The sequence below is a fragment of the Carassius gibelio genome, chromosome A5 (genome assembly GCF_023724105.1).
Source record: "Carassius gibelio isolate Cgi1373 ecotype wild population from Czech Republic chromosome A5, carGib1.2-hapl.c, whole genome shotgun sequence".
NCBI lineage: Eukaryota > Metazoa > Chordata > Actinopteri > Cypriniformes > Cyprinidae > Carassius > Carassius gibelio.
Window position 1 is genome coordinate 34,570,553 of NC_068375.1, and position 18,693 is coordinate 34,589,245.

At 36.4% G+C, this 18,693-nt stretch overlaps 1 protein-coding gene across 1 annotated transcript in view; it reads right to left on the reverse strand.

Annotated features, from left to right (window-relative positions):
- Nucleotides 1–244: 244 nt before the first annotated feature.
- Nucleotides 245–18,693, reverse strand: part of hk2 (hexokinase 2) — a 41,557-nt gene continuing 23,108 nt past the window's right edge. The window contains exons 9-18 of the mRNA XM_052596934.1: nucleotides 16,492–16,725; nucleotides 13,533–13,837; nucleotides 12,076–12,224; nucleotides 11,213–11,332; nucleotides 10,154–10,249; nucleotides 9,855–9,954; nucleotides 8,029–8,212; nucleotides 4,108–4,263; nucleotides 3,432–3,668; nucleotides 245–1,894 (exon numbers count right to left, since the gene is read on the reverse strand). Coding sequence (XP_052452894.1) covers nucleotides 1,750–1,894; nucleotides 3,432–3,668; nucleotides 4,108–4,263; nucleotides 8,029–8,212; nucleotides 9,855–9,954; nucleotides 10,154–10,249; nucleotides 11,213–11,332; nucleotides 12,076–12,224; nucleotides 13,533–13,837; nucleotides 16,492–16,725 — 1,726 coding nt within the window. The 3' untranslated portion in view covers nucleotides 245–1,749. The remainder of the gene's footprint in view (nucleotides 1,895–3,431; nucleotides 3,669–4,107; nucleotides 4,264–8,028; nucleotides 8,213–9,854; nucleotides 9,955–10,153; nucleotides 10,250–11,212; nucleotides 11,333–12,075; nucleotides 12,225–13,532; nucleotides 13,838–16,491; nucleotides 16,726–18,693) is intronic.

Here is an 18,693-nt window from a genome sequence, read left to right on the forward strand (position 1 = left end):
GGAAAAAAAAAAAACTTAGCCGGAGGGATATTTCTGCGCTGCTTTTGTGTGCAGAATGAAATTACATACAAAAATAGATGACCTGACATTTTCTTGTATGCTCCATCAATTTTGGCGACTGGGAATGCACTTATATCAGTGATGTCAATCTTTATTGTCTGGAACCAATCTAGTGTGAATAAAACAGGAATGCCGATGTCAAAGGGAAATATGAAAAGCAATTTGCAAATGTTACACTGTAAAATTAAAATTAATCCAACCTTCAACAAGCAGTTTAATCAAGTAGATAAATAAGCAAAATCACATACAAATAAAATTACCAATTTGATCTTATGTGATTACTAGACTAAAGGGACACCTTTGCAGAAGACACCTTATTGAAAGTCAGACAAAATGACACTCACTCAATAATTGCTCAAAGAAAATTGCACCTTACAGCTGTTGAAGAAACCCTGACATTATCCACAACATGATAAACTGCGAAGCCTGAATCTGATCAGCAAAGGGAGCATTCATCAATAATAAATATCTCACCGGGGCTGCAAGAAAAGACACAATCTGACACGTTCATTTTCACAGTGGGAGTCTCAGTCTTGACATCTAACGGTGATAATTTCACCTGCAATTTCCAAACTAAAAAGTGCCAGTGCCATTAATTTTGTGCATTTGAACATGGAGAGCAACATTTACTTGTCTGTGCACAATATATCCATGTGTTTGTATTACATAAGTAGATATTATACAGGACTATATTCTGTTACTTACAGTCCAGCACTTAAAGCCAGTTTTCCTCAAACCATCAAGTTAGCCCTAAAAATGCTTTCGCCTGACAGCTTTCTTCAGACCAGCACAGGACCTGTTCGACTCGGTCCAATAGCAGCAGGACTGTCCTTTAGTTACAGGAACAGCAGCACAGACACTAATTAAGATTAAGCAGAAGACCTTCCTCGCTTAAGAATCACCGTTCAAGGTATTTCAAGAAAAAAAAAAAAAAAAAAAAAATGAAATAAAACTTGATAAAGTATACTCATCCTCTTGCCATGACATACTGTAGATGAGTTTGTTTCTTCATCTGAAGAGATTTGGAGGAATATAACATTGTATCACTTGCTCACCAATGGATCCTCTGCAGTGAATGGGTGCCGTCAGGATGAGAGTCCAAACAGCTGATTAAAAATAAATAATCACAATAATACATAGGTAATCCATTCTGATGGCACCCATTCAGTGCAGACGATCCATTGGTGAGCAAGTGGTGCAATGCTAAATTTCTGCAAGTCTGTTCTGATGACCGAAAAAACTCATCTTCAGCTTGGATGGCCATGAGGGTAATTATTATTATTATTATTTTTTTTTTAGCTGATTAACATTTTTGTGAGAGCTATTCCTTTAAAAAGAAGAGTTCACCCCAAAATAAAAATTCTGTTTACACACCAACTTCACAGCTCAACAGATGAATAAAATCTCAGACAGTACAGTAATTCAAATCATTAACAATGTAAATATATATAATAGTTAGTTTTTCTTCTGCTTGATTTTCCCCCCTTTTTTTTATGAACAATCCCTCACCAGCATATGCCAAGTCCATGCAATTAATGACCAAAACCATAAAATGGAACAAAAATAAATAAGATACATTCATTCACAGACAGGAGTGTTTTTTCATTAAGGTGACATTATGGCAAAAAAGGAAGCTCATCATGTAATTTCTCTCTTATTATCTTTTTCCCTTTATAGTATTTTGTTCAGTCATTTCTTTCCAGCATCTCTTAATCGACAAGCCACAGCCGTGATGAGGGCAGCACCTTTTCCACTGCCATCTTCTGATTGGACGAGATCAACCTCACAGTTGGGTGCCAGGTCTCTTAAGGTCTCCCGCATAATGGTAGAAAAGCTGACGAAACAAAAGAGAGCCAGCATGGATGAACAACAGGACTTCTGATTGAGTAAAGCATAGTATGAGCTAAGTATTTTCCCCAGTTTTATTACATTTCAGATTTATTATTCTTTATAAAAAAAAAGACAAAGATTTTTGATAGCTTTATTTTCAGGTAATAATAAAAACACAGAACTCTATCTAAAAGCCTGACAAGCAGTTTTCTTTTTCATGCTGACTTACTTTCTATTGAAAAAGTTGAGGCAGAAAATAAAGCTGTTCTTTTTTCCACAGACTAAAAGTGTGAATAAAACTGAACCACCCAAATCAGGGAATATGCTTAGCTTGGTTTCCTTTTGCTTAAGTGAAAAATCAAATCTCATCACAAACTCAGTTTACTTCAAAGCCTAAATGAAAATAGAAGTGTTTTTTGTTTTCTGTTAAAATGATCATCGAAAAAAAAAATCCCACTACAAGCCTTTGAATGTGAAATTTTCACATCTAATTTTTGCTACAATATTCAATACCGTTTTCTCAGCACAAAACATTTGTCATTTTTTTTATCAAAAAATTACTCCTTTCAAATGTGACTCTAAATAAGTTAGGAGGGGGGCATTTGAAAACAATTGTTTAAAAGCTGATTTGTTCCTTCAGGGAGGTTTAGGCAAATTTTTAATGGTAGTTTGATCAAAAGCTTTATAGTACACAGTCACTGACGCTTCCATTAAACTGGCAGATAAAAATCTGACTTAAGGCTGTGTATGGATAAATGTTATTCCACCAACTTAAGCATCATGAGCAGGGTTCACACTGGCTAGTATAAACTGGCTTTAGTAAGCTGGCCATAAGTACAGAGAAACCTCAAGATAACATATGTCAAAAAAAACAAAAAAAAAAACATGAAAGTGACTTTCATCTTGGATGCCTGTATTTTAGGGATGCTTTTATATTTTATAATTTTCATAATAGGCTTCTTAAATCGAAATGTTTCAAAAGGTCAAAGTTTTAGTTTGATGCATATAGCAGAGAACTGCTTGACGTATAAAAAAAATTAAAATAAATAAAAAATAATGAGTTAAGTGTAATAAGTTGCAAAAAACAACTCTTTGCCATCTTGTCTTGCTGTCTGACTCACACCAGATGTACGCGCACTAGCTAAACAGAACCTATAATTGTGCACTACTTGTGGTACTCTGTGAGAAATATTGCTATATACAATCAGCTGTTTTCAGCCGATGTAAAAGGATCATTGATTTTTACGAATTAATCAGTTTTTAGGGTGACTGAGGTGAAAGATGGAAGATCGAGACCTCATAAATACTATAAGCTATCTAGGGGCATATGATTTATTGCTCAGCTTTAACACCTCTGCTACATCAACAAAGCATCACAGGGTACAGATAATTTGAAGCTGTCATGTCAGGCTATTGTGGAACAATTTTTTTTCCCTGACATAAGCTCGTTTTTTCCCTCCCCTCACAAAAGCCCACATGCTACATGCAGAATGTCAACCTATAGTTTCTATTCTTAGCCCAGCATCCTTCTGGAAACTCACTGTGGGTGGAGTTTGTAGAGCGTGCCGTCCACTCCTACGGTGATGCGGAGTTTCTCAAGGCCACGGTTCACTCGTATCTTGTCCACCACGGCCGACAGACCAGCTCCGCACAACTGGGCTGCCCGTTTGGACACTACACTGCAAACTTCCTTCACAAGGATACTGTCGTCACACGTACTGCTGGTCAAACCCAGGTGCTGCAGGATGGAACGAACTTGCCTCAGTGCCAAACGATCGCTGCAAGAAAGAGCCCGATTGATTATGTTGACTAATGATCAACAGTCACAGAACAATCTGTATAGCATATATCCTCCTACAAGTTTAACTAAATTAAAGTAAACAAAAAAACAATACAGCTGCATTTCTTCTCCAAAGGACATATAACATGGAATATACATGCCAAAAAGGTATGCAAAAACATGCCAAATCAAGCTAAAGTTTATGGGTGGTAATTGGTTGGAATAATTTCTTATGATTGAACAAAAGAAAATAACACAAATCTTTTTATATGTGCCAAGATGCCTTAGGCTTATCGAATAATATTGGACATAATCAGTGTGCTTAGAATTTAAATATTATCTGAAGAAAACCAGAAGGCCCCTGAGGCTTAGATACCAATGTTTCCAGATGCAAATGTCTGGTGTTGGATTCTTCTCACACACACACACACACACACCTCTCAATCTGCGACAGGAACTTGGTTTCAAAGATGCCGCGCTTTTTCAGTCTTTCTGAAGCTTTGCCGCGGAAAAGCAGACCTTTGTCAGTGAAGTCCAAGAGGACATTTCTGACGATCTCACCAAGATACATCCCGCTGATCATCTTCTCATACCTGAAAAGTGACAGAAAGAAGTAAAGAAATTATTCATCGTCCCTCAGTAATGCATAAATAAAAAGTACACACTACTGAGACAATTCGGGAACTTTTGGCATACTCTTTTCGACATACTATTCTCTGGGACAGACTTCCAGAATCTCACATACTATTTAGGATGGATTTTATGAACATTGGGATGCAGGGCTTGATTAGCTGGATCAGATGTGTTTGATTAGGGTATAAGCTGAACTCTGCAGTATGGTAGCTGTCCAGGAGCAGAGCTGGAAACCCCTGTTTAAGACATTTTTATTGATACAGCATTTTACTACAAAACTCAAAATAGTAGATGCCCAAAAAGGCATAGAAAAATTAGGCATCGTTCGGAATGCCGGAACTAATCTAATGAGTTATTTATGGCTAAACTGGACAGAAGTTATAAGCAGAAATGTCATTGTTTTCTATCTTTTGACCAGTAGGTGGCGAAACTACTCATGTGCCCTCAGGCCATGCTTGTTATAACAAATAGCAAGTTTAGTCAGAATTAACTAAAGCGTTGTGCGTTTGCACAAACGTTGTCAAATTTGTTAACACAGTTTACACAAACAGTTTGGTCTATTATAAAGCTCTTTTTGACAGAATGCTCTAAAAGTGATTGAGCCAATTTTGGTGAAAAGGTCGAAGAACGAATTTGAAAAAGTTAATTTTGTTTTGCAAAATTCTCAATTGTGAAAAATCTTTACCCGTAGAAAATTTAATTTCGGTGTGCATTCAACTAGGTATGAACAAATTATCCTTCTTTACGGTTCAAAGGTTATTAGCAGAAGTGCGAATCTGGCCTATTGGTGGCGCTAGAGAGTTTGAGACAAAGACAAAGCATATTCGCTATATGGTTAATATTGAGACTGCTGAGACAAACTTTTACTTAGGAATAGACAGAAGCCTTAGGGGCCTACATTGGAAATAACGCATTTGAGCGCGCAAAAGACGCGATATTTGAACGGCCCCTTAAGCTCAGAGTAAGGGCAGGGCTGACCTCGTTGCTATGGATGATGTCAGCATACTAGTTAACTAAGCACATAGTGATTGGCTGATAGTCTCTGTCAGAGATTATATTATGTTGCCATATTCAAATATAGGTTTTAAAATAAAAATGTTAATTGCCACATTCAAATAAAGATTTAAAAAATGCTGGCTAAGTGTCTTTAATTAAAGAAGTATAAGATATGTTTAGCTAATTGTCAGCCTCTTATATGTATGCTTCTCATAAACAATTAGTCAATATGCATAAGGGCTGCCCTCGACTAAAGATTTTTCTGGTCAACTAGAAAGAAGTCAAAAAAGCATTAGACGACTATTAGTCACACTTTTATTAATAAACCATATAAATCATAATAATGATCCATTAATTGTCTACATCGCCTAATAAGAGCTCAAGCGCACGCAAAAAAGGCTTGCCACAGTGCACCGGCAAATATAATTATGAATTTGTTAAGGAAAAACAGCAAGTACACTGCATTCATGTTTTAACTTATTGTAATGTCATAATTTATTGTTACACTAGTGCTGTAAGAGATGAAGTCTGTGACAGTGACTCATCTCCGTAGCACCTGCATGTTTCATACGGATTACATAATGTGAGAATATTTGTTTTCTGTTTGAATTGGATCATTTAAAAGTGCCACTCTCTATAGATATATTTTTCATGCCTGTAATAAGGCAAGCATCCATGGAGTTTCGAAGCTCAAGTTCATAGAGTCCGAGACGGCAGAAAGCGCATCATGTATGCTTTCATTATTTTACAAAAGTGCAACATTTCGTTGCTATTCTAGGCTAATATTAGATTGAGCTGCCATGTGAAGCTGCTACTACATACATATCTCAGATGATGAGCCATATTTGAGGTCGATGAATGTTAGGTGAGCATATGGATGTATGGACGCAATAACAGCTATATAGTAAGCATATAATCAAACATTTGGGGTTGGGATAACATCTAAACCAAAGCTGAAACCTTTTAAAAAGCTCATTATCATCAAATGTCTATATTCCGAGGTAGATTGCTGGCAACAGCCATTTTAAGATTAAGAGTCCTCTTTACTACTCCTAATGTTTCACAGATTTAGGAGCTAGTTTTAGCGCTAAAACCCCAAAATCTAATTTAGGCGTCCTAAATTTAGGTCTGACAAGCCCACTATTTTTAAGATTTTCTCCTAAATTGGTGAGTTAGGAGTTACTTTTAGCCTTAAGATGTTTTGTGAATACGGGCCCTGATTTTCAGTGATCGATAAATAAATAAATACAATTATATATACTGTATATATGAACACCTAACAAGGACGCTCCTGCTGTCCAAAAATTTGTGATGTTCACCTGGACGTTCCACATCGCTACTAGCAACAATGCTGCGTGTGTGCAGAAAAAGTAATAGCAAACTTCAGATCAAATCACATCCCTAACACAATGCATGGAGGAAAGGTCATCATGGTTTGTGGCTGTTTGCTGCCTTAGGGCCTGACAGCTTGATATCGTCAATAGTAAAGATTCGGAGTTTATAAGGACTTTTGGCAGGTGAATGTAAGCCCATCTGTCTGCCAAATGAATCTCAGCAGAAGCTGAATGATGCAACAGGACAACAAACCAAAGCTCATGAGTAAATCAACAACAGAATGGCTTCAACAGAAGAAAATACACCTTCTGGCATGGTCCAGTCACTCCAGAGTCCTGACCTCAACCTGACTGAGATGCTTTGGCATGATCTCAAAACTACAATCAGATCACGCATCCCAAGATTCCTGCTGAACTCAAGTTTTGTGAAGAGGAACAGAACTAAATTCCTCCTGACTGCTGTGTAGATATGATCTGCTCTTACAGGAAACATCTGGTGGAGGTTAATGTTGGCTGTTATTGACTACTGGTGAAAGATGGCAAACTGGTTATTGAATGGAGCATGAATAATTGTTGACAGTTTTTTTTTTTCACATTGTACAGTTATTCACTACGTGGTCTGTTCAATGAATACAATTTAAGCAGTGACTGATGAAGATGAGATCCATTTTTGGTCAATCCATGGTTTTCAATCTATACTTTTCCTGCAACTGTAAATTAAAGGACAATAAGGAAACTAAATAATGCACTCATGGGACATGTGACCTAAATTAATACATGACCATTAAGTGGCATGATTTTCTTTTTTCATTAGAATGCAAACAGAAACATTTGCTGGTCATTTTCCTCCCCACTGTTATTTATAAAGCTCCAAAAAAGGCAAAAAGGTATCATAAGAATAAAAAAGGCTACATTTTATGGTATTGTTCATTTTAATTACATTTTTTATTCAATTTAATTCATTTTGATTTAAAGAGTAAAAATGGTTTTCATTTGGACAGTATGGACTGCTTTTGGGACAAATCTGGGAGCCCCTTGAAGTAGGTTCCAGCTGCAGGCAGTTTAGCAGTAAACGCAGTTTCATCATGTTTGAAAAGTACCCTAGGCCTTGCACTAAGCTGACCTGAATCGAATGATCTAAGAGGTGCATTAGGTTTAAATTCTGCAAGCATATCCATAATGTATTTTTATTGAGTCATCTATAAATAAGTAATAGCACTTAAAAAATCTATTTCATGCGTGACTGGAAGCCAGTGCAAAAACCTGACATCTGGGTTGATCCTGTACCTGTACCTGCACCATCCTCGGTCTCAAACCTGAAACCCCATAAGAAATGCAAACATTTCTCTAACAGGAACTTAACATGGCATGAGGTATCAAGATCTGAACTCTCACCGCTGTTTCCCAGGGTAAGTGGATTGGTCATCAACAGCTCGATCAAACTCTGTGCACAAGTCATCCAGCTCCCCGCGGTCCCCAAACGCTCCCCACTCCATGTTCACACACATACGACCCTCATCTCCATCCACCAGCTCAACGTTTGACATCTCCTCCATGTAGCATGCGTTAGTCCCTGTGCCTACAGAATGAAGAGAGAAACACACTGAAGCTTGCAGTTCACAAATACAAATGCACTCTCTCACACATTAATATCCGGAATGATATGAGATGCTGTACACAAACACATTTACAATGTCCCCAAAATGATCTAAGATATCAACACTAAACTTATAAAATATCAAAGAAAGAGGCATTTAATTTGACAAATTGCATGAGTCTATCTAAATCAAAATGAATGTGTTATGCTTTAAATGATATTACAAAAACACAATTGAAATAAAATATTTGTGGTAGTCAAAATGGTGATGGAAATCTTGCAAAATAATAAAGTCAATAAAGTAAATAAGATGAACGTAACATATATTCCATTCCCAAAATGCATGTGAAACTGCAGTTCAATGACATGTATATTTAAATGAAGAAATTCAAATACATATTGAGGCAACTAGACAATCACTTAAAGGGGGGGGGGGGGGTGAAATGCTCATTTTCACTCAATATCCTGTTAATCTTGAGTACCTATAGAGTAGTACTGCATCCTTCATAATTCCAAAAAGTCTTTAGTTTTATTATATTCATAAGAGAAAGATAGTCTGTGCAGATTTTTTCCAGAAAAACACGAGCTGCTGGAGGGGTGACGTGTGGGCGGAGCTAAAGAATCACGAGCGCGAGTAGGCTTTTGCGTTGAGAGCGTTTGGAAGCTGTGACATTACCGTGAGGAAAAAAAAACATCATCCAAAACAAACCATGGCTAACAGTCAGATTCAGCCGTTTATTTACGATCCAGAATCAGATCCAGAGGCTGAAACTGAACGAGAGCAGCAGCAGGAATGAATACAGCAGGACGTCTCTATGTAGTATGTATTGAAACTGTATATATTTGCTTAGCGGTTTTGGAAAATGACCAAGTTCCACTTTATGTCGTCTTTTTTTTTTCTTTAAAGGTGTACAAGGTTTACTTGATGCGCTTACGTGCCGATAGCTAAGTTAACAACACAGAGATATTTGAAGCAGTTTTACTCACCGCCTGCGGTTCCAACACACGATCGTGACCCTTTTTCGTTGGGATTGCATCATCCTTAAGAAATAAACGATGTGCAAATCCGGCGTCAAACTGGGCTTTGTTTGTAAAACAAGCATCTTCGAAATGCAGGGAACAAACAAAAACACTTGTACAACTCCGTTGATGCTCTGTAAAAATAAACTCCGTCCACTGGTCCCTTGATGTTTTTTTTTTGGTAATCTGTGCAGGGTTGTCTTGCCCTCACATCCAAAAACACACTTCTTTTGTAACATTTCGCTCTCTTGCTCTGATCAGTGAATGTCTGTGCTCTCAGTGCTGTGCTATACGGGAGCGCGCGCTCTTCCGGGAGAAGTGCCCTCAAGACCCATAAAAGGATTTTCCGCTCCATCTAACGTCACACAGAGCCATACTCGAAAAAAACTTTCCGAAACTTGTGACAAACCGGAAGGAGTATTTTTGGAACATTGTCCATGTTTAGCATGGGAATCCAACTCTTTAACAGTATAAAAAACTCAGTATGCATAAAATAGCATTTCACCCCCCCCCCCCTTTAATATGATGAACCCTGAAATTCATCTACACAAACGAATCCAAACAAACTAAATCAAATGTGCAGAGGCCAAGAAATCACACTCACCAACAATGAGCCCAACTTCACATTGTGGATCTTCGTACCCACATGTCATCATCGTGCCCACAGTGTCATTCACAACAGCTACCACATCCAAATCAAATTCCTTTGAGGAAACAAAAGCAGACAGAGAGAGAGAGAGATATTACCAACAAGGCTAAGGAAATGAACCATGACTGCATTTCAGGACACGATTCATCTGACTGAACATCTACTAATTACATCTTGCCATAAAAGACTGAGTAATTGTGGCTAATAAGTGCAGAAATTGCTTTTGCAGCACTTTAGTGGGCGGTAGTGCTGACCTCACTGCGATGGATGGCATCTTTCAGCAGCGTGGCCACATCCTCTCCCTCACACCCTGAGGCCTTGAAGCCCTTTGTCCACTTTATCAAGACACCCTGTGAGAAAGAGAGATGGGGATATAGTGGACACAGGACACCACTGTAGATAAATATTTCATTGTTTCTATGTTTGAGAGAGGTTTTTTTCAGAAATTCCCCCAGACATTAGCTAAACCTGACAAGGCAGTTTTGAGGACATCATCTTGAAGAAAAATGATTTATAAAAGAGTACATGATATCTGTGCCACTTTCTAATAATAGGTACAAACTAATGTCTCATTTCATTTTATTTTTTTCAAGCAAAAAAGGTATGAACCTCATGTTCTTTAGAGAGAAAACTACTCTATTACATAAAATGATTATAGCATGGAAACTACCCTTAAAATAATGATTTTGACTTCTCACATCAGAGATCTTGATTACTTTCTGCAATCCTATATTTCTGACTACAATCACACATATGTCAAAATTTGTCAGTCTGTTAATAATCTTCATATTAAATTCAAAGTAAGAAATGAATAATAAATCTGTGAACATATATACACACACACATATACATATACACACATATATATATATATATATATATATATATATATATATATATTTATAATATTTTTATACATGCATACATATACACACACACACACACACACACACATACATAATATATATATATATATATATATATATATATATATATATATATATATATATATATATATATATATATATATATATATATATATATATATATATATATATACAGTATATGTGAACTATGACACATAGTATATTATTGGTAAGAAAATAAAAAAAGTTGCATCTCAATTAAACCTTTGAAAAAAATTTTATAATTGAGTTATTTTGTCAATATTTTTAAAGGTTTAAATCCCATTTAGTACCATATTTGTGAAAGCACAATTTACAGTGCTAAATCACCAAAAACAAGTCAACAGTTTGTCCTGATTTAGACAGCTGAATAAGCAGAGATGTGTGTGTGTGTGTGTGTGGACTTACCTGGTCCAGTCGGGTCTGATGGCAAGGAAACGAGAAGGTAAAACCCAGAGGCAGTGATGCCCCCTTCATACCCATATATTCCAGGAAGTCAGCAATACAGTGCACGATGTGATCAAATAACTGCAGAGGACCATTCACACACAAACACAGATACACACAGACACAAAGGTGAAGATAAAGGATTGTTTATACACAAAGTGCATTATCTAGCATATGTGCTTATTAAAATGAGCATTAGCACTGGAAACCAAGTGTGTACAAGAGAACAGGTTATGCTACAACAAGTGTCTGGAGGTGCAATTCAATCCTACAGTTCACCACTATATATGTATGTTTGAGAGATGTGTGGTGACCACATAAAGAGCATTGAATGGGAGAGTAATTAAATATCTTATTTCATTCCCATTTGCTCACATTTACAATCCCTCCCATAAACTATGCTTTAGAAACACCTTGCATTAGTGTTAACTGTTTTTTTGTAATTTGATATAAAGGTGATATAATACAAAGATTTGTTTTATAAATGTGCATACATTAAAATAAAATTAAAAAAAACAAATATGTAAAACTTTCATGGATTTTCGATGCTGATGACAGTTAAACGCATCATCACAGTCTTGTGAAAAGGGTTCATAACTTTACTTAGGAGGTCACATAGTATGTCAAGTGTGATTATCCTGTAATCCAAGACACACAAGATCATCATATATTAGGTCCTCTTTCAATTTCGCAGCTCAGTTTGAAAAAAAAAAAAGAAAAAAGAAAATCAACGTCATCATCATGCAAATGAAAGGAATCCACCCTGTACCCAATTTGCATCTTGAATGGGTGTTAATGAGGTGGAGTATGATAAGAGGGTGTACCTCCTCGCCGGTGCCCTTGGTAATGTCTTGGGGGATGGTGTAGATCTTATTATGCATCTCCACGCTCCGTCTTTTCCCACTTCGAACGCGCACCAAGAGCACCCTGAAGTTTGTACCGCCCAGATCCAGGGCCAAGAAGTCGCCACGCTCTGTAGGACATTCACAATAGATTCAGAGACCGAAACAACTTTCGATCTCACACACACGCCCTCTCATTTAGACACACACCCACACACCAATCAACTTTCTGGACTGTTTTGGAACGATCTAGTTGCAGAGGTGGTATGGAGTAGAAACGGAGGGGTCATTTATTTGTATATCACAACATCGAAGGTATTACATTCACTCCAGTTTATCTTTTTTTTTTTGCCTTACATTGGTCAATAAAGCTTTGGTCCTATAGTATATTTAGATTAGTCACAATTCTTTCATTTCTCCATCTCAACTGCGTTTTAGCTGTATCAAGGGGTTTCAAAAGTCACAATTTGTATGTAAACGAACTAATAAAGTTTTAGAATTAAAAAAAAGTAAAGAAACACTTTTAATTTAAAATAAAATCTTTTCTGTATTTACTCCCTGCTTTATACGATTTTTCTCTGCCCACAAAAAAACCACCAAAAAAAGCATGGAAAACATTCTCAGAAATTGTCGTCATTCTAAGCAAGCTTGAATCAAAATAAGATGTATTATGCACTGCAATTTATATTCAAACACTTTCCCTCCAGATCTTCCTTGATTTTTTTGGGCAAGATGAAATGACATTTTATTTTGCATGCAATACATCCCCATTTGTGATCTGATCTTAAAAGCTTTTTCTGTTTTTTTTTTCCATGAAGCACATAAGCATAACTTTTCACAGCTGCGAAAGAATCATAGTGGCAATAACTGTCAATGGGTTTCAAAAGATTACAAAAAAAAAAAAAATTCCACCACAGCTTGTACATAGTCCAGATGCATGTCCAGAATTCAAATATAAAAAAAGACAAAAAGAAGAAAAAAAAAAAAAAACCTGGATGGATCCTGAATGGCTTGCATTACTTTCCAGTCTGTTCTTCATAGTTATATAATATTATATGATTCAGTATACCTATATCATATCATATATGACTTCAGGAATATAGTGCATGAGTCATTTGGAGCACTATTATGGTGCTTTCATGCTCATTATGAACTGGTGCCCCTAAAGTCATATGGTGGTGCGAAAAATACATTGCATTCTGTCGCAAAAAATTTGCATTCCCCTGAAATAATTTGTGTTCACTCGGGGGAATGCAAAAGTTTTGCTAGAGAACACAAAATACATAGATATTTTTTAAATCCTCCCAACCTGTATTTTTCCACAACCATGACCCTTAAGGGACTCCATAGATTTGGAACATAAAGGGGTGAATAAAAGATGATAGAACTTTCTTTTTGGGTTAACTAAAATAAGTTAAAACTGTGTTTCTCACTCTAACCTGTTCCATCCGGTGTGGAGCGTACAAAGGTGGGCAGCATTTTGACAGTTGCCATGTCATGTGTTTTTTTAGCCAAGCCTCGGTTCATCTCCTCCTCCATCCTTTTCTTCACCTCCAGGAGTTGATCCCGATTGAGACGCAGGGTGTTCAGGATACGCTGACGCGCTGCATGCTGCTTTGCCAACCGGTATGCCACAGCTGTAACCATGGCAGCCCCCTTACCACTGCCATCCTCAGAGCGCAAGAAACGCACGTCACAGTCAGGCACCAATAACCGCACCATCTTATTCAGTCGGCGGGCAAACCTTCAGAAAAAAAGCCAGAGAACAAACAAGTGTGTGGGTGAGAGAGAAAAGGGCCAAGATGAAAAGTAAGAACAAGTAAGGAAAGGTGAATGATGCACAAAAGAAGGAAAGGAAGGGGCACAGGAAATAAATAACATTGGCTTATAATAAAATAGGAGGTTGAATGTTACATTTAAAGATCTGAGAATTACTGCTCTGGGCAGTGATTTGCAATTGTTGGTCGGTGATTGTTCAGTTAAACAAATGACAAACTCAAAAAAACATTTATCAAATCCTGGAATGAAGTTCTGATCATGGCCCTCAAGTGTTTTTTGAAAAAATGTGGGATGGTAATGACGTATTACATTTTTGTATAAAAGTAAGCCTTGGTCTTACATTCCATTCCATTACATAAAATAAAATAATGAATTGTAATCATTTCAATTTACATTTCAAGTAAAAAAAATAAAACAGTTCTGTTAAAAGCCAACTAAATTATAATACAATTTAATAAATACATGTTTTATATAAAATAAAATTGCATGGTTATTTTAAAAGTGTTATAAGTTATAACAATAATTGAATAAAATGCATAAAATGTAAATATATATATTTTTTATTTAAAAAAAGCACAAAACGTTTTTATCATGATTACATGCATTTTCTTAATGTAAATTATTATTTTTAGATTATTTTTAGACATATGATTCAATAACTCATTTAAATTAGTAGAAGCACATGAAACTTGAATATATATAAGCAAAAAAATTCCATTTCAAAAACCATTTCAGCTGCAAATTTTACATGCAACAGAAGTACATGCTGCAGCATAATGTGACAAACTAGACTGCTTCCATTGCAATCATTGAAGTTGTTTACACGGTCTGTTGTAGATATACATAAAGGGGGTAAAATCTTTACAGAGTATTTATTTCATTTCAGTCTGTTGTTATTGCTGACTGTCCTTTTAAAGAAAAAATATGTGTCCCTTGAAATCATTCATATTTCTGACGTTTCACAACAAACTCAAGAGCTTTTAAAGAAAATAATCTTTGCCTCTAGATACAGGTGCCACAGAAATGTGTCACAACCTAAAAGAAGCTCACTCAATGATGTCTGTGCACATGACTGGCATGAGCTAGCACTTGCACACAGCCAATCAACACAGGTGCATCTTGAGAGAGAAGTACACTCATCTCTGAGAGTGCAATCCACACTTCAGGAAATTTCCAGAATGTGATCCTTTCTTATGAATGCATGGGATATTACCCCGGGAGAGGAAGTCATGCTGGATTAAAATAAACCAACTAATTAAAGTCGATGCTTGCAGACAGCTTTAATTTCATAAAACATAAGCCATGCAAACAAGCTGTCTGTACAGCACAGAGGAAAAGTTACTGTCGAATGTATTATTAAATAAACATCTCCGATAAAGCTGTTGAAGTCTCAAGTAAAACAAAATACATGCAAAATTAAAAATAAAATGTTATATGCAGAGTACAATTCTGCGATATATCATTTAAAAGTATATTTGTATTACTAAATATTTATGAAATATTATTTCACACATAAATAATTGTTTATATATAAATTATAATTTATAACTTACAAATTTACCATATATGCATGTGTGTATACACATACATACATCATTTATTTAAATTATAGAAATCTAAATAAATATACATTTTGAGAAAAAAAAGACAACATGCATGACATTAATTTCCTTTTTTTTTTACCTACTAAAAGAAGAAAAAAAGCGCAAAAAAAGGGAACTATTATTATTGTTGTTATTGTTGTGTAGCACCCATTAGATGACCACTAGCTAATTTTTCAGCCATTTTTCAGTCATCAATTTCCATAGTCATGGAGGAATCAGAGGCAATCGATGCATGAAGCGCATCTCAGCAGGTGGTTGTTAAAAGACCTTGCAATTCAACTCCCTGCTGCGTTTATGGCCTTTCCAAATTCTCTGACAACATCCCGGAAGAATCGTTTATTGGGGAGATGGGGAGATGGGCTTTCGGCAGCAGGTTTATGAACAAACTGATAAGCCATCACCCTCATTCACTCTCATCTAAAATTTTGCCACAGTAATTATTCTTGGTCAATTTGTAAACAAACATTTTTCTAGCATTGTCAAACAGTTAAATAAGATGCAAAAGAGCAGACGGAACAATCAGTTTTTTAGTGTACTGTATATCATGTTTCACAGATTACTTCTAAAGCTGCACAAAAATACTTCCTCAACTATCCACAAAAATACAAATACACATTTACAGGGTGTCACTTCTCGAGCTGCGACCACTCGATTTTCTTGTCAATCTCTTACAACGAAACAGAGAAACCCTTGGTGGTGAACCCTACCAAAAGTGAGCTGTTTTGATCTTTCTCAGTTTCATTTCTGCTCACATGCTTCTCTCTACTGGATTAAGTTTAACTGTTAAACAAGTGGTAAAAACTAAAGTTTAATAACAGCATTGGTGAGCAAGTTGAATTTTGTGTTTCAAGAGCATTCCTTAAATGCATTTTCAACCATATAGTAATTAGTTAGAATAATCTGAAAAACTGAGAAGAAACAAACAACAAAAAATCAGTGGTATGTAATATTTACCATACATGAATTTAATCATGTAAATACAAAAGCAGACATTGGTACTGGACACTGGACTCACTGTGGGTGGTTTTTGTAGACCGATCCATCCACGCCAACAGTGGTGCGAAATTTCTCTACGGCTTTGTTATCTCGAATCTGCCGTAGGACAGCCGCAAGCGTGGCAGCACAGAGATGGGCCGCACGTGTAGACACAATCACACACACACGCTGCACGGCCATGCAGTCTTCAGGGGACGGGTCCAGTCCGAGTTCTCTCAACACCTTCTCTGCACTCACCAGACCCTCATTTTTCCTGAAGAAGAGAAAGTCATTTTTTATTAATTTGGAGGTTTGCATGAATATCAACTTAAGGGCAGAGGCTTGAACAACATCACGTCTTTAGCTGTTGGAAAATAGTTAACTTTCATAAATCGTTAACAACAGTTTTCTAAATTAATTTCCTTGTCACCAAATCAGCATTTAAAAATTATTTCTAAACTATTTCTAATAGCAGTTTTGTTATTACTTATATTCATATATTAAGTTATAAATATTTTCACTGTATTACTGTTTTAATTTTAATTGCGATCAAATAAATGCATCCTTGGTAAGCAAGAAACTTTCAAAACCACTCCAAAAACAATATTACCGACCCTAAACTTTTGAACGGATCCAAAAATCTGCTATTCTTGGATCTAATCTTACAGGAATGAAATCAGTCTTACGTTTTATAGGAAAACCTTCTGAAGTGTGTTTCTGTGTACTATTCATGTTCAATGGAAAGAACAACAAATGAAATTCTGAGACATTAAAACTCTGAAATTTCCAATCAAATTGTTATGCTGATCTTATCTGTAATAAGTAAAAAATATTTCCACTTGTGGTCTCAGACTTTTGGATCACAAAGTAGATATACAGGGGCATCTCAATAAATTAGAATGTTGTGAAATGTTCATTTATTTGTGAAACTTGTGTAGTAATTAAATTCATCACAGTCACAGATTGAAGTAGTCTTTGGTTCTTTTATTTGTGATGATTTTGGCTCACATTTAACAAAAACCCACCAATTCACTATCTCAACAAATTAGAATATGGTGATATGCCAATCAGCTAAATCCACACAAAATGTCTGCAAAGGTTTCCTGAGCTTCAAAATGGTCTCTCAGTTTGGTTCCCTGGGTTACACAATCATGGGGAAGTCGATTTAAGAATTTGAGTGAACTTCACAAGGAATGGACTGAAGCTGGGGTCAAGGCATCAAGAGCCACCACACACAGATGTGTCAAGAGATTTGCTGAACCACAGACAACGTCAGAGGCGTCTTACCTGGGCTAAAGAGAAGGGGAACTGGACTGTTGCCCAGTGGTCCTCTTTTCAGATGGGAGCAAGTTTTTTGTTTCATTGGGAAACCAAGGTTCTAGCATCTGGAGGAATGGTGCATTCAAGTCATGTCAGATACATCGTATTTACGAGTTAAACCCACATGAATGCCACCACAAAGTCGTAATAACGAGTGGGAAACTCTGAATTTTCTTTAAGCTCAGAGTTTCCAAATTGGGGGCATCAATGAGAAACATGACAGAATCAGTGGATGCAACGTCTGTTGTTGATGGTAATTTTTTAGTTGAAATTGACAGGATTGCAATATAATAACTAATATGTTTATATGCGATACAGATTAAAGTTGCTTCATAAATTATTTTTAAAAAGTTAAAATGCATAACACATTATACAAATTCTTTGCTCTTCACTTTCTATATGCAGAGTTAAAAAAAACCCTGTTGTATTTTCTTGTAATTTATTAAAAGAAGGTACACCACCATTTTGTGCTGAATAAACTGACTTGAACGCACCCGACGTCGTTATTACAACCTGTCAACTCGTAAGTACGAACTTTCCAGGAGGAATTAAACGCAGCAGAAGGGTGGAGAAGCTCATAGCCCAAGTTGCTTGAAGTGCAGTGTTAAGTTTCCACAGTCTGTGATGATTTGGGGTGCAATGTCATCTACTGGTGTTGGTCCATTGTGTTTTTTGAAAACCAAAGTCACTGCACCCGTTTACCAAACAATTTTGGAGCACTTCATGCTTCCTTCTGCTAAACAGCTTTTTGAAGATGCTGATTTCATTTTTCAGCATGATTTGGAACCTGCCCACACTGCCAAAAGCACCAAAAGTTGGTTAAATGGCCATGGTGTTGGTGTGCTTGACTGGCCAGCAAACTCACCAGAGAGAATCTATGGGCTATTGTCAAGAGGAAAATGAGAAACAAGAGACCAAACAA